The sequence below is a fragment of the Lampetra planeri genome, chromosome 11 (assembly GCF_965212315.1).
Source record: "Lampetra planeri chromosome 11, kcLamPlan1.2.h2, whole genome shotgun sequence".
Taxonomy (NCBI): domain Eukaryota; kingdom Metazoa; phylum Chordata; class Hyperoartia; order Petromyzontiformes; family Petromyzontidae; genus Lampetra; species Lampetra planeri.
Genome location: NC_136117.1, coordinates 14,967,747 through 14,982,534, shown reverse-complemented (window position 1 = coordinate 14,982,534; position 14,788 = coordinate 14,967,747). Strand labels below are relative to the sequence as shown.

General features: G+C 59.5%; 1 protein-coding gene across 1 annotated transcript in view; it reads right to left on the bottom strand.

Moving 5' to 3' along the window:
* RELN (reelin) overlaps nt 1-14,030 on the bottom strand; it is a 48,115-nt gene extending 34,085 nt beyond the window's left edge. The window contains 10 exon segments of the mRNA XM_078598994.1: nt 278-536; nt 840-948; nt 1,624-1,675; nt 3,599-3,695; nt 3,839-3,911; nt 4,396-4,428; nt 4,624-4,694; nt 5,140-5,275; nt 5,554-5,673; nt 11,751-14,030. Coding sequence (XP_078455120.1) covers nt 278-536; nt 840-948; nt 1,624-1,675; nt 3,599-3,695; nt 3,839-3,911; nt 4,396-4,428; nt 4,624-4,694; nt 5,140-5,275; nt 5,554-5,673; nt 11,751-11,961 — 1,161 coding nt within the window. The 5' untranslated portion in view covers nt 11,962-14,030.
* Between the last annotated feature and the right edge of the window lie 758 nt (nt 14,031-14,788).

The window sequence follows — 14,788 nt, the reverse complement described above, 5'->3', positions numbered from 1 at the left end:
CACCACGCCCGGCCGCCTTTGTCTCCCCAGTGCTGATGTTTACACAACGCACCAGATGCTCATTTAAAACCAAGCCAGGATGAGTTAAAATATTCGCCACTATTATTGGTCGAGGGCGAGAATCGAACTCTGACCGCTGGATTCGTAGCGCGGTGTGCTAACCGCTGCACCACCGCTCCCCAGCCTCACACACAAAGACAAAGGTCACCCGTATAGCTTTAACAGACTGTTGGGGCAGGTGCCCCACGTGCAAGCAAGCACACACACGTGCACACACCTTGACGACGGCTCCGGGGAAGAAGAGCCAGTTGCCCGTGTGGAGAGGGTCCATGTCGTCCTGCAGGCCGGAGGGCCGCTGGGCGCCGCCGGCCACCAGCACGTGGTCCAGGCCCCAGCAGCCGGCCGAGGCCGCGGCGCGTGGCTCTTCTTGCTGCTGCTGCTGCTGCTGCTGGCTCCAGCGCAGCGCCACGCCGGCTGCTCGCGCCGCCCAGGGCAGCGGCACCAGGTGGACTACGGCACGGGGGCTACCAGGAGCTCTGCACGATCACACACACAGACAAAGGTCCCCCGTGTAGTCTTTACAGAATGTCGGGGCAAGTGCTGTTAGCGAGCAGCACCTATGAAGGCCAGGACAGCACAAGAAGGGGCGGGTGGCCAGCATCACGCCCGGCCACCTTTGTCTCCTTCGTGGCGATGTTTACACACCGCACCATGGAACTCATTTGAGATCGCGTTCACCCGTACGTGATCACCACGCACGCACACCCATACTTAGACTCGCTCGCACATCTACGCGCTCACACCTTGACGCGCACCGTGTCGTGCGTGCTGCAGCTGACCTGATCCTCTCCAGCTCGGTCCAACGAGTAGACGGGTCGAGGGGGTCTCCGTGCGTGAACGAGACCACGATTGGGGGGCCCTCCTCGCCACTCCTGCACTGCCCTGCACCTGCACGGAAAGGGGGGTGCAGGCGTGGCTGAGCGAGCGTACCACATGAGTATCTGGTGCGGTGTGGAAACATCACCGCTCGGGAGGTAAAGGCGGCCGGGCATGGTGCTGGCCACCCACCCCCTTCGTGTGCCGTGCCAACCTTCATTAGGTGCTCGCTAACAGCACTTGCCCCAAGTCTGTGAAGGCTATACAGGGATCTTTGTCTTTGAGTGAATGCAAGTAAGTGTGAGAGTGTGAATGTTGGTGGGTGAGGAGTATGCGTGCGAGCGTGTTAGTGCGTGAGTGCGTTAGTTTGTGTGTGTGTGTGACGTAACATAGACTCACACTCAGAACTCGCAGGTGCCTGCACTCATGCCAGACGAACATCAACAATAAGAGCCGCTATTCGCCAGTAAGCGGCAGTGACGTCACCACGGCACCTGTGCCAGGCCAGGTGCACTTTGAGGCCACGTGTCGAAGGCTCGCTGACAGGAGGTCACGGGACAGACCCAGCAGGTGCCATGGGGATGACCGACTGAGATGACTGGCAGATGCACCCAGCTGTACCCCCTACCCTGCCAACACAGACCGACACAACTCTCGCACACACACGCTCGCTCGCACGTGGACACACGCAGACCCACGGGGGGCTCCGAGCGTGGGTCTGCGTGTGTCCACGTGTGTGGCGCTCACCCAGGGAGAACTGCAGCACCGTGGCGGACGTGGCGTTGAGTGGCACCGTGGTCTGCAAACAGCAGAGAAGCACAAAACGCCGCAACCGCAGAGTCACGCTCGCTGACTCTGTCTCCCGGCGAGGCAGTGTCAACTGAAAATAAACTCCTTTTATTTTTACCAGGTAAGGCCCGCGGAGCTCTTTATCGGAAGCGACCTGCCCACAAGTGATAGCTCGAACAAGTGGCTTATCATCATCACGTGGAAATCTATAGCAGCCAAATACTGCGAACGCGTGAAGTTGTTTTTAAATGCGGAGGGAAAACTGGAGAACCCAGAGTAAAATCCACGCGGTCAATGGGGGTCAAGTTTTTTTAAACAGCCCCCCCCCCAAATCACCCCTCCCCCCACCCAGCTGCATAAATTAATGCAGCAGCCACGACGAGCCTCGATGGTCAGGTGGTGGGGCAGAGCGTGGGTACTCCGATGTTTTCCAAGACGTCTGACTGCATTGTAGCGACATTCTGCAGTAGAACGTCGCTACAATGCAGTGGAGAGGTTGTGGGCGGGGGGGGCATCCCGTTGGATCTGGGGACCCTCCCCCATCTGTAACGGGGTGGGGGGAGGAGGGGGCGCGTTGGCGACTACGGCAGCCGAAGCGGCGCTGGCTCCCGCTCCCTGGGCTGCCTGTGAGGAAGCAGGCAGCGGAGGTCTGCGCGGTGCCGCGGTGCCGCGGTGCCGCGGTGCCGCGGTGCCGCGGTGCGCTCGGGGATCTGGGTAATTCCGAGCAGATGTGGGCGGCACACACCCGGCAGCCGTTCATCACGCACGGACCTCGTTCCACCTCCTCCCACCTCCTCCCTTAGTCTCCCCCGAGTCTTCCACCTCCTCCACTCGTCTCCCCTTAGCCTCCCACCACTTGCTGCCAATGTCAATGCCTCCCACCATCTTACTCCCAACCCCTCTACACTTTTACAAATCTCTCACGTTCTTGCAGCAGAACCCTCCACCACCTCCCTCCACCACCCCAGGTCTCCCACCACCTCCCTCCACCACCTCCCCAGGTCTCTCACCACCACCTCCCACCACCTCCCACCACCTCCCACCACCTCCCACCACCTCCCACCACCTCCCACCACCTCCCACCACCTCCCACCACCTCCCACCACCTCCCACCACCTCCCACCACCTCCCACCACCTCCCACCACCACCTCCCACCACCACCTCCCACCACCATCCCAGGTCTCCCTCCACCACCTCCCACCAACTCCCCAGGTCTCCCACCACCACCTCCCACCACCAACCCAGGTCTCCCACCACCTCCCCAGGTTTCCCACCACCTCCCACCACCATCCCAGGTCTCCCACCACCTTCCCAGGTCTCCCACCACCTCCCACCACCACCTCCCACCACCATCCCAGGTCTCCCACCACCTCCTGCGTCCTCCTGCTGCCCTCAGGCTCTGTTGTGCGAGCCGCGCTTCCTCTGGAACGCTCCGTCTGCTTTGCTTTCCTAGCTCAGCCGGTTTCCCCCACCGCAGGGAATTAGGGTCAGCGTGAAGTCATAGACGAGAGTGCCTGTTCAGTTGCGTGTTCTAACTTCACAGGTCGGATGATGATGATGATGATGGCGATGATGGCGATGATGGCGATGATGGCGATGATGGCAATCGTTTGTTGAATGATGGTGATGATTTGGTAGATTATGATGATGAATTGGTGGATGATGTGGTGGTTGTGGTATGGAGGTAGTGGTGGTGTGGTGGTTGTGGTATGGTGGTAGTAGTGGAGGTGGTGGTGTGGTGGTTGTGGTATGGTGGTAGTAGTGGAGGTGGTTGTGGTATGGTGGTAGTAGTGAAAGTGGTGGTGTGGTGGTTGTGGTATGGTGGTAGTAGTGGAGGTGGTGGTGTGGTGGTTGTGGTATGGAGGTAGTGGTGGAGGTGGTGGTGTGGTGGTTGTGGTATGGTGGTTGTGGTGGAGGTGGAGCTATAAGTACCAGTTCACGGGGCCCAGAGGCCTGGCAGAAGATGGCGGCGTTGCCATGCATTATGGGACCACAGAGGTCACTAACCTCACAGCCCTGGCAGCCTGACCTGCACCCACACAACCACAACACGAGCACAACACAATTGCATTAATAATCCAACAACAACTGCATCAATAATACAACCACGTCAGGATCTCAACCACAACCGCAACCTTGCGGCGTGCTGCTCAGCATGCCGGCGCCACTCACCAGAGGTCCGGGTTGAGGCCGAAGTCCGAGTCAAAGTCGTCCCTGAGCTCCACGTCCTGGGAGTGAACTTCAGCTGCCGCCACGGGGTCACGGGAAGGTCAACAACATCAACAACAACCACAACAACAACAACATCATCAGCTATAACGACAACAACTAGATGCAGTCAAAGCCTAGGCTCGATCTGGGTGAGGGCTAGGGAGAGACTGGGGTAGTTTTAGGGATCAACTTTTGGTGTGGGGCACTGAGGGTAAGGATCGGGGATCCAGTTAAGAGTTGGGATTAGGGCTCATCTTCGAGGTGCTGTTAGCACTGGGGCTGGGGCTAGAGTTAAGGTCCGGGCTGGCTCTATGGGACTAGCCATCAGGATGCTCCGAGTGCTGGGGCTAGGATTTGTGCTGGCTCTACGGGGCGAGCGTTCAGGATGCTCCGAGCGCTGGGGCTAGGATTTGTGCTGGCTCTACGGGGCGAGCGTTCAGGATGCTCCGAGCGCTGGGGCCTGGCTCCAGGAGAACGCTCGTCCAGCTCGCCGTGTGGATCTGGCCGCTGCCACTCACCGAGTTTGGGCCTCAGAGGAGCCGGGGTGGGAACTGAGGACAGGGAAACAGCACAGGTCACAGGTCAGGCTGGTAGCAACCAACATCGTGTTTGTGATTACACATGTGTCTGTGTGTGTGTAATTACACGTGTGTGTCTGTGATTGCACGTGTGTGTCTGTGATTGCACGTGTGTGTGTGTGTTCACACGTGCATACGCTTGTGTGTGTATGCGAGTGGTGGCCATACCTCCATGCTCGCACAGCTGGTGCACCACCGTGTCCTTAAACACGATCTGCCCACGCAGCGTGGCCGTGGCACTGAGTGAGAGACGGGGGGGGGGGGCAGCATCACCAATGCCTTTCAACCACGACCTCGGTCGGTTCTGCCACAGAACCAGGACGGGCGCCCCACCACCGACCCCCCCCCCCTGACCCCCCCATGACCCCCCCCTGACCCCCCCTGACCCCCCCTGACCCCCACCACCGACCCCCCCCCTGACCCCCCTCCTGACCCCCCCAGACCCCCCCTCCCTGCATTATAATCCAAGTGTGGTGGTGCACAGTTGTGCTCCAGGGAGTGGCAGGCAAGCCTGGATGAGTCTCGATTCCCTTTTAATGCCGAATTCAACCTGTCGCTGTGCCTGCTTGTTGATGAGTGGAATGTGGCTGTGATGGAGGGGGGCACGGCTGTGATGGAGGGGGGCATGGCTGTGATGGAGGGGGGCACGGCTGTGATGGAGGGGGGCACGGCCGTGCTGCTCACAGGAAGCTGATGCATCCGGTGCCGGCGGGCGGCGCCGTCCAGGTGAAGGTGAGCGCCGTCTGCGGCCGCGGCGCCGCGTGGGACGCCACCACGCTGCACACGAAGCCCGAGCCTAACGGGCGGTCCGACGAGAAGCCTGCAGCGGGGAGCAGCGGCAGCAGGAGCAGGGAGCAGGAGCAGGGAGTTGGCAGCAGGGAGCAGGAGCAGGGAGTTGGCAGCAGGGAACATCACGATTCCGTACATGCTGTGAGCCTGAGTCGTGGGATTGGGTAGTGCCCGTGCCCCGGGTCAAACTCGAGCTGCGCTGCCACGGCTCGAGGCGGACAACAAGGACAGCGACAGTGAAAACCGCGCAGCGGAGAGAAGTCGCAGGAATAGTCGGGGGGGAGGAGGGGGCGGTGGGGGGGCACTCACCGACAGCAGAGAGCCCCCGAGAGTGGAACGCGTGGGGGCCCACAGCGGGGCCAGGCCCCGGGCTCGTGTAGAGGCCGGTCATGAGGAGGCCGTCAAAGCCGGCGCTGGTGCTCAGGGTCACTGCAGGCAGCGCGCGCACAAAGACAAAGGTCACCCGTGTATCCTCTAACAGACTTGTTGGGGCAAGTGCTGCGAGCGAGCAGCACCTGCGAAGGGCCAGCACGACGCACCTATGAGGGGGTGGGGCGTGGTTAGCGCTTCGCCCGGCCGCCTTTGTCTTCCCAATACCCACGTTTACAAAATTGCCGAGTCGACCTAGGGGAGGCGCAGAAATGCTTCGAAAATTCGGGACACCGATGTTGGCCGTGGCTGGGAATCGAACTCGGCTCCCCGGGTTCGGGTTATAAATAAGCAGACAACAACGTCTCCTTCGCAAAGCCGCCCCTCCAGGTACTAAATGTTGTACACGTTCCATCAGCCACACGGCGGTGTGAGAGCATATCGATTCAGCAGCATCGGTTCAAGCGCAAGCAGCCTCCGGAGCGGTTTCATCTTTGTCTGGTAAAGAAAGTCCGTGCTGCACGTGCCTGGGTCTCTCCCCCCCCCAACCCCCGGCCTCCACTACTACACACACATACACGAGTCGCTGGACTCAGTCCAAACACCCCCCACCCACACACCTTGTCGTGGGGTCAGTGCGAGGCTGAGTAGCTCAGAGAGAGAGATCCCCGTCCTGGCAGCGCTGTGCAGCGATTAACCACATTGGCAGCATTCCTCACACCTCCCCTTCCCATCCCAACGCTGTTTGGTAGCGCTACGCTCCAACAACGTTCCAACGGTTTAACACGGAGAAGGCTTTCACGACACATATCATCCATAGTATCGTTTTTTTTGGTTAGATCGCGTAAATATATAAATGTGTCGTTAAACCCAGAGCAAATCCACAAATGTTGTGGCTTTGCTCTCCAACACAACCGGTGTGCTGTACTCGTGACGCATTGGCGTGTTCTGTTTACGTGACAAACCTTACTAATTGGCTGTGTCGGGTGGTCACGGGTTTAACGACACATTTATATATTCATGCCATCTAACCCAAAAAACGTCCCAAGAATTTTCCAACAACGCTCCAACAACGCTCTGCGCTGCAGCTGCGAGGCAACCTGCTGCCTTGCTGCAGTCGTTCGAGTGACTCGGAAGACGAATGCAGTGGGAGCTCAATCCACTCCTGAGCAGGGCCCTCCTGAAAGGGTGACTCGAGACTCAGTGGAGCCATCCTGGATTAATCCATTCACATTGTGGAGCGGTGGCACAGTGGTTAGTTTCACCGCACTCTAAAGCCGGCAACCTCAGCGCAACTACCGGCCACGGCCAACGCGAGCTGCGAGTTGCGTCTGAAGCGGTCTCGGACCTCCACCCCGCTTCTCCAACCCCCGCACTGACCAGAGCGGCGAAGTATGGTCAACTTGGTCAAGCGACATCAACCGCCGTTCACCACTAAGCGGCAGTGACGTCACTACGGCGCTTGTGCCACGCTAGGTGCACTTTGGGGTCACGTGAGGTGTCGAAGGCTCGCTGGCAGGAGGAGGTCACGGGACAGGTCCCAGGTGCCGTGGGGGTTGACCGACTGAGATGACTGGCAGATGCACCACCATCAGCTGTGCTGCCCATAATTTTGCATCATCCAGCCGTGGCTATAGAAACGAAGCTGTGCATGTTGTACAGGATCGCTATGATTATTTACACAGCCCGCACGGGCACACACCTCGTCACAAAGAGGGACCCCCTCGTTACACAGAGGCGTGGGGTCAAGGGGTCACTTGTGGTCTCGAGCTAAACGTTAACCCCCCTGCAGCCCCCCCCACAGCCTCCCCCCCCACACAGCCCCCCCGTGTGTTTATTCTCCTCCGGGTCGATACGGGCCGCTCACATTCCCCACGTGCGTTGTGTGCACCGCGGGGTTCGTGGTGCTGGCCACACCACCCCGCTCCGTGTGTTGTGGCTCCTCTCAGTCTCGCGTGAGGCTATACGGGGGACCTTTGTCTGCGTGTGAACTCACAGATGCCGTGGTATAGCGGTCAGCACGCTTGTGCTAGCAACCCCAGTTCGATTCCTGTGCACGGCCACCAACACCTTCGACGATCATTTGAACCGGTCCTGGGCCTCCCCTATGTCGATGGGGCCTCAAATGAGTACCTGGTGCAATGTGCAAATATCGCCACGGGGGAGACAAAGGCGGCCGCGGGTGATTTTGCCCATCCAACCCCTCGTGTGCTGTTCCACCCTTCATAACACTTGCCCCTTACGCCCGTGCAGGCTACACGGGGGGTCTTTGTTTTGTCCGCGTGCACACTCCAGGTCCGGTGTAATCAGCCGCGCACTCAGAGCACCAAACGCTCTCAACACGAACTCCCAAAGTCATTCCCCTCTCTCGCTAACGACTCACTCGGGAGGCACGCACGCTCGCTCGCTCGCTTCTCTCACTTCTCTCACTCGCGCTCCGTCTGCCAAAAACTCGGCACGGACCTCTCCCAACATTCCCTGAGCGCGAACTCTAACCCAGAGACAGCACCACACTCGCAACAGCCTCACTCGCCGCACATGCTCACCTCACCCCCCCAACTCGCTACCACCGCCGATGTTGACACAGACCCCCAAAGCCCCTGCTTCACTCACTCACCCAGCCCCTGCTTCACTCACTCACCCAGACCCTGCTTCACTCACTCACCCAGCCCCTGCTTCACTCACCCAGCCCATGCTTCACTCACCCAGCCCATGCTTCACTCACCCAGCCCATGCTTCACTCACCCAGCCCTGCTTCACTCACCCAGCCCCTGCTTCACTCACTCACCCAGCCCCTGCTTCACTCACCCAGCCCCTGCTTCACTCACCCAGCTCCTGCTTCACTCACCCAGCCCTTGCTTCGTTCACTCAACCTGCCCCTGCTCACTCACTTACCCAGCCCCTGCTTTACTCACTCACCCAGATCCTGCTTCACTCACCCACCCAGCCCCTGCTTCACTCACTCACGCAGCCCCTGCTTCACTCACCCAGCCCCTGCTTCACTCACCCAGCCCCTGCTTCAATCACCCCGCCCCTGCTTCACTCACCCAGCCCCTGCTTCACTCACCCAGCCCCTGCTTCACTCACTCACCCAGCCCCTGCTTCACTCACCCAGCCCTTGCTTCACTCACCCAGCCCCTGCTTCACTCACCCAGCCCCTGCTTCAATCACCCAGCCCCTGCTTCACTCACCCAGCCCCTGCTTCAATCACCCAGCCCCTGCTTCACTCACCCAGCCCCTGCTTCACTCACTCACCCAGCCCCTGCTTCACTCACCCAGCCCCTGCTTCACTCACCCAGCCCCTGCTTCACTCACCCAGCCCCTGCTTCAATCACCCAGCCCCTGCTTCACTCACCCAGCCCCTGCGTCACTCACTCACCCAGCCCCTGCTTCACTCACCCAGCCCATGCTTCACTCACCCAGCCCCTGCTTCACTCACTCACCCAGCCCCTGCTTCACTCACCCAGCCCCTGCTTCACTCACCCAGCCCCTGCTTCACTCACCCTGCCCCTGCTCACTCACTCACCCAGCCCCTGCTTCACTCACCCAGCCCCTGCTTCACTCACCCAGCCCCTGCTTCACTCACCCAGCCCCTGCTTCACTCACTCACCCAGCCCCTGCTGCACTCACCCAGCCCATGCTTCACTCACCCAGCCCCTGCTTCACTCACCCAGCCCCTGCTTCACTCACTCACCCAGCCCCTGCTGCACTCACCCAGCCCCTGCTGCACTCACCCAGCCCCTGCTCACTCACTCACCCAACCCCTGCTTCACTCACTCACCCAGCCCCTGCTTCACTCACCCAGCCCATGCTTCACTCACCCAGCCCCTGCTTCACTCACCCAGCCCCTGCTTCACTCACTCACCCAGCCCCTGCTTCACTCACCCAGCCCCTGCTTCACTCACTCACCCAGCCCCTGCTTCACTCACCCAGCCCCTGCTTCACTCACCCAGCCCCTGCTTCACTCACCCAGCCCCTGCTTCACTCACCCAGCCCCTGCTTCACTCACCCAGCCCCTGCTTCACTCACCCAGCCCCTGCTTCACTCACCCAGCCCCTGCTTCAATCACCCAGCCCCTGCTTCACTCACCCAGCCCCTGCTTCACTCACCCAGCCCCTGCTTCACTCACTCACCCAACCCCTGCTTCAATCACCCAGCCCCTGCTTCACTCACCCAGCCGCTGCTTCACTCACCCAGCCCCTGCTTCAATCACCCAGCCCCTGCTTCACTCACCCAGCCCCTGCTTCAATCACCCAGCCCCTGCTTCACTCACCCAGCCCATGCTTCACTCACCCAGCCCCTGCTTCAATCACCCAGCCCCTGCTTCACTCACCCAGCCCATGCTTCACTCACCCAGCCCCTGCTTCAATCACCCAGCCCCTGCTTCACTCACCCAGCCCCTGCTTCAATCACCCAGCCCCTGCTTCACTCACCCAGCCCCTGCTTCACTCACCCAGCCCCTGCTTCAATCACCCAGCCCCTGCTTCACTCACCCAGCCCCTGCTTCACTCACCCAGCCCCTGCTTCACTCACCCAGCCCCTGCTTCACTCACCCAGCCCCTGCTTCACTCACCCAGCCCCTGCTTCACTCACCCAGCCCCTGCTTCACTCACCCAGCCCCTGCCTCACTCACTCACCCAGCCCCTGCTTCACTCACCCAGCTCCTGCTTCACTCACCCAGCCCCTGCTTCACTCACCCAGCCCCTGCTTCACTCACCCAGCTCCTGCTTCACTCACCCAGCCCCTGCTTCACTCACCCAGCCCCTGCTTCACTCACTCACCCAGCCCCTGCTTCACTCACCCAGCTCCTGCTTCACTCACCCAGCCCATGCTTCACTCACCCAGCTCCTGCTTCACTCACCCAGCCCCTGCCTCACTCACTCACCCAGCCCCTGCTTCACTCACCCAGCCCCTGCTTCACTCACCCAGCTCCTGCTTCACTCACCCAGCCCCTGCTTCACTCACTCAGCCTCTGCTTCACTCACTCACTCAGCCCCTGCTTCACTCACCCACCCAGCCCCTGCGTCACCCACCCAGCCCCTGCTTCACTCACCCAGCCCCTACTTCACTCACCCAGCCCATGCTTCACTCACTCACCCAGCCAATGCTTCACTCACCCAGCCCATGCTTCACTCACTCACCCAGCCCATGCTTCACTCACCCAGCCCATGCTTCACTCACCCAGCCCATGCTTCACTCACCCAGCCCATGCTTCACTCACCTAGCCCCTGCTTCACTCACTCACCCAGCCCCTGCTTCACTCACCCAGCCCCTGCTTCACTCACTCACCCAGTCCCTGCTTCACTCACTCACCCAGCCCCTGCTTCACTCACCCAGCCCATGCTTCACTCACTCACCCAGCCCATGCTTCACTCACCCAGCCCCTGCTTCACTCACCCAGCCCCTGCTTCACTCACCCAGCCCCTGCTTCACTCACCCAGCTCTTGCTTCACTCACTCACCCAGCCCCTGCTTCACTCACCCAGCCCCTGCTTCACTCATTCACCCAGCCCCTGCTCACTCACTCACCCAGCCCCTGCTTCACTCACCCAGCCCCTGCTTCACTCACCCTGCCCCTGCTCACTCACTCACCCAGCCCCTGCTTCACTCACCCAGCCCCTGCTTCACTCACTCACCCAGCCCCTGCTTCACTCACCCAGCCCCTGCTTCACTCACCCTGCCCCTGCTCACTCACTCACCCAGCCACTGCTTCACTCACCCAGCCCCTGCTTCACTCACCCAGCCCATGCTTCACTCACCCAGCCCATGCTTCACTCACCCAGCCCCTGCTTCACTCACCCAGCCCCTGCTTCACTCACTCACCCAGCCCCTGCTTCACTCACCCAGCCCCTGCTGCACTCACCCAGCCCCTGCTCACTCACTCACCCAGCCCCTGCTTCACTCACTCACCCAGCCCCTGCTTCACTCACTCACCCAGCCCCTGCTTCACTCACTCACCCAGCCCCTGCTTCCCTCACTCACCCAGCCCCTGCTTCACCCACTCACCCAGCCCCTGCTTCACTCACTCACCCAGCCCCTGCTTCACTCACTCACCCAGCCCCTGCTTCACTCACTCACCCAGCCCCTGCTTCACTCATCCAGCCCCTGCTTCACTCACCCAGCCCCTGCTTCACTCACCTTGGTACTGCTGCCCCGGCTCGTACTGTGTTGGATTCCCCGCCACGTGCAGCGACATCAGCAGTTCCCCGGCGTCTCGCGCGCCCTCGGGCTCCCCGCCGTGCGAGCACATGAAGAAGTAGGGCGCCAACACAGGCGCCGGGGACTCGCTCTGCCTGGCGATCATCAGCAGGGCCACAGCCCCCAGCAGTCGGGCCCACGGGCCCCCCATGTGTCGGGGCACTCAGTCAGCCAGGCAAAGCCACGCACCCCCCCTGCCTCCACCTCCACGGTAGCAGTGGATGGAGACTCGTCTCGCTCACTCGGTGGTCGTTCGTGAAGATGCCGAGGATACGTCGGGGTGTTGGGGGTGAGTGGCGGAGGAGGAGGAGAGACTCGGGTGGTTGAGGAAGGTGGAGGTTGTCCGTGGAGAGTGTGGGGAGGGGGAGAGGATGGCCAGTGTGAGCTTCACGCTACCGCTGCCCGCAAAATCTCAGCCAATAACAGAAACCTGCAGTTCTCTCTCTCGCTCCACACACACAAATACAGCAATAGGCAAACAGACACAGACACAAATATCCCCCGTGTAGCCTAAATATACTGTAGGGGCAAGTGTCGTTAGCAAACACTCATGAAGGCCGGTACACGAGGTACTCATTTGAGGCTGAGACGACCTAGGGGAGGCCCAGGACCGATTCAGATAATCGTCACTGGAGCTCACTATGAGCGGGAATAGAACTAGGGTCTCCGGGTTCGTAGTAGCGCAGCACGCGAACCGATACACTACCGCTCCTTGCGCACACACAGACAGACACGCACGCACAGACAGACAGACACGCACACACAGACAGACACACAGACACGCACACACAGACAGACACGCACGCACACACAGACAGACAGACACGCACGCACAGACAGACAGACACGCACGCACAGACAGACAGACAGACACGCACACACAGACAGACACGCACACACAGACAGACAGACACGCACGCACAGACAGACAGACACGCACGCACAGACAGACAGACACGCACGCACAGACAGACAGACACGCACACACAGACAGACAGACACGCACACACAGACAGACACGCACGTGTCGCCCCCACACGTGGATTGGGCGGTGTGGGTCGGGGTCCCTCCGGTCAGCTGGGTCATTGCCTGCCCCGCTCTGCACGTGGGGCTCACGGGGCCAGAAGCGTTCACTCTCTCTGCTCCCCGCCCAGCCGCCCTGCCAGCCAGCAACCTGCACTCACCCTGTACCCATCCTCCAATGCTATACTCATCAACCCACTCACTCGCCCACTCACCTGTCCTGCCACAGGTAGGCACCCATTGCCACTAAATGTACATATTGGGTGGGGACCTGGTTCCACAATAGAAACCTGGTGACTCCAAAAACAACAAAACTTTCACAAAACTATTTAAAAACTATTCTACAAGGTCAGGTTTCGAGTGGCAATGTCGTATACGAAATATAGCAACAAACCCAACCACTATTTCACTCACTCACCCAGCTCTCACTCACCCACTCAGCTCTCACTCACCCACTCACTCAACAAACCTGCACCGACTCAGCCACCAGGCACGAACTCTCCAGCACAGCTACCCCAAACCACTCACCCACTCGGCACTCACTCATCCCACCATCTCCCCCCTCCCCCATTGTTGTTCTTGTTTGACTGTGGAACATTGCCCCTCCCCACGTGTTTGCATTGTCCACGAGTAATTATTAACGCTCCCATCCAATAGAGCGACAACGCTGCATCTGTACTGTCCATGTGGACACACACAAACGCGCACGCTTTTTGATTAATTAATGTAACTAATTTATCCAGGAAAGCAAGCAACACAAAGTCGATTTTAGGAGGGCCCTGCTACTGCATTCGGGTGTTTTGTTATCAAGATTGATTAATTCAATTATTTACGAACGGGTTTATTATTATACCACGTGGGTTGAAAGTGGAAAACTCGGAGAAAACCCACGGCTTGCGCGAGGGGAAAACACTCAATCCCCGTACAGACGGATACAGATGGAGATTAGTCCACATGCTGTATCGCCTTCTCCTGGCCAGGCAGGGTACGGCACCATCTCGACGCCCACGGGAAGGGAGTTTCACAGCCCATCTGTGTGTGATCCGCCAACCCTCGCTGCTGCCTCCACAGCGCTGGGTTAGTGACCCGTGCCTCGAACGACGACATCATTGTCGACGACATCACTGCCATCATTTCAGCGTGCACCCATCACTGCAGGGATGCACTGAGTGCAGTGATGCAACAATTAATTGATTACTTCATTGATTAATCGACTCGATGTATTAATCGATTAATATCGAGGGGGGAGGGACGGCGGGAGGGGGGGAAGGGGGGAGGGACGGGGGGAGGGGGGAAGGGGGAGGGACGGGGGGGAGGGGGGGAAGGGGGAGGAACGGGGGGAGGAGGGTAGGGAGGGGTAGAGGGAGGGGGGCCACACAATATCAAGCTTATTGAACAGGGCCCTATATAATTGATAATAAATCAATGTATTTCCTCTGCGAGACTCAATAAACTACAAATGTTTGGCGTCACGAGGGATCCCACAGTGTCCCGCTCCTGCCCGCGTCTCGCCCCCCCGTGCAGCCACTCACGTCTCAGTGATGGGACAGCGGCGAGAAACCAGGCATCTCGCTGAGATGTTCCCCCCGGGTAAAATCAATTTCTCTTTGCCGCGTTCTCCCGTGGAGTTTAGCGACCATCCCAATGGGATTTTTTTTTCATTCGGGCTAAAATTTCTGTTGTTTATCAGGTGTATGATTTTTAAACTGGGGCTCGCGTCACCCGTCGTGCTATTGCATATCGTAGACCGAATGAGAAGTACCCGGAGCGAATGAGCCAAAATGATCTGAGGTTTGCATCATACGATATTGATATTCGAAAAAAAAGTTTTGTTCGCTGGCTGGCTGCCTGGCGGGAGGGACGGACGGTCGGTCACGTCCAAGGGACGCGTGGGCTGCTGCTTGGTCTGAGTTTGAACTGCGACCCCCTCATCTACATGCCCCCTTACACACTCA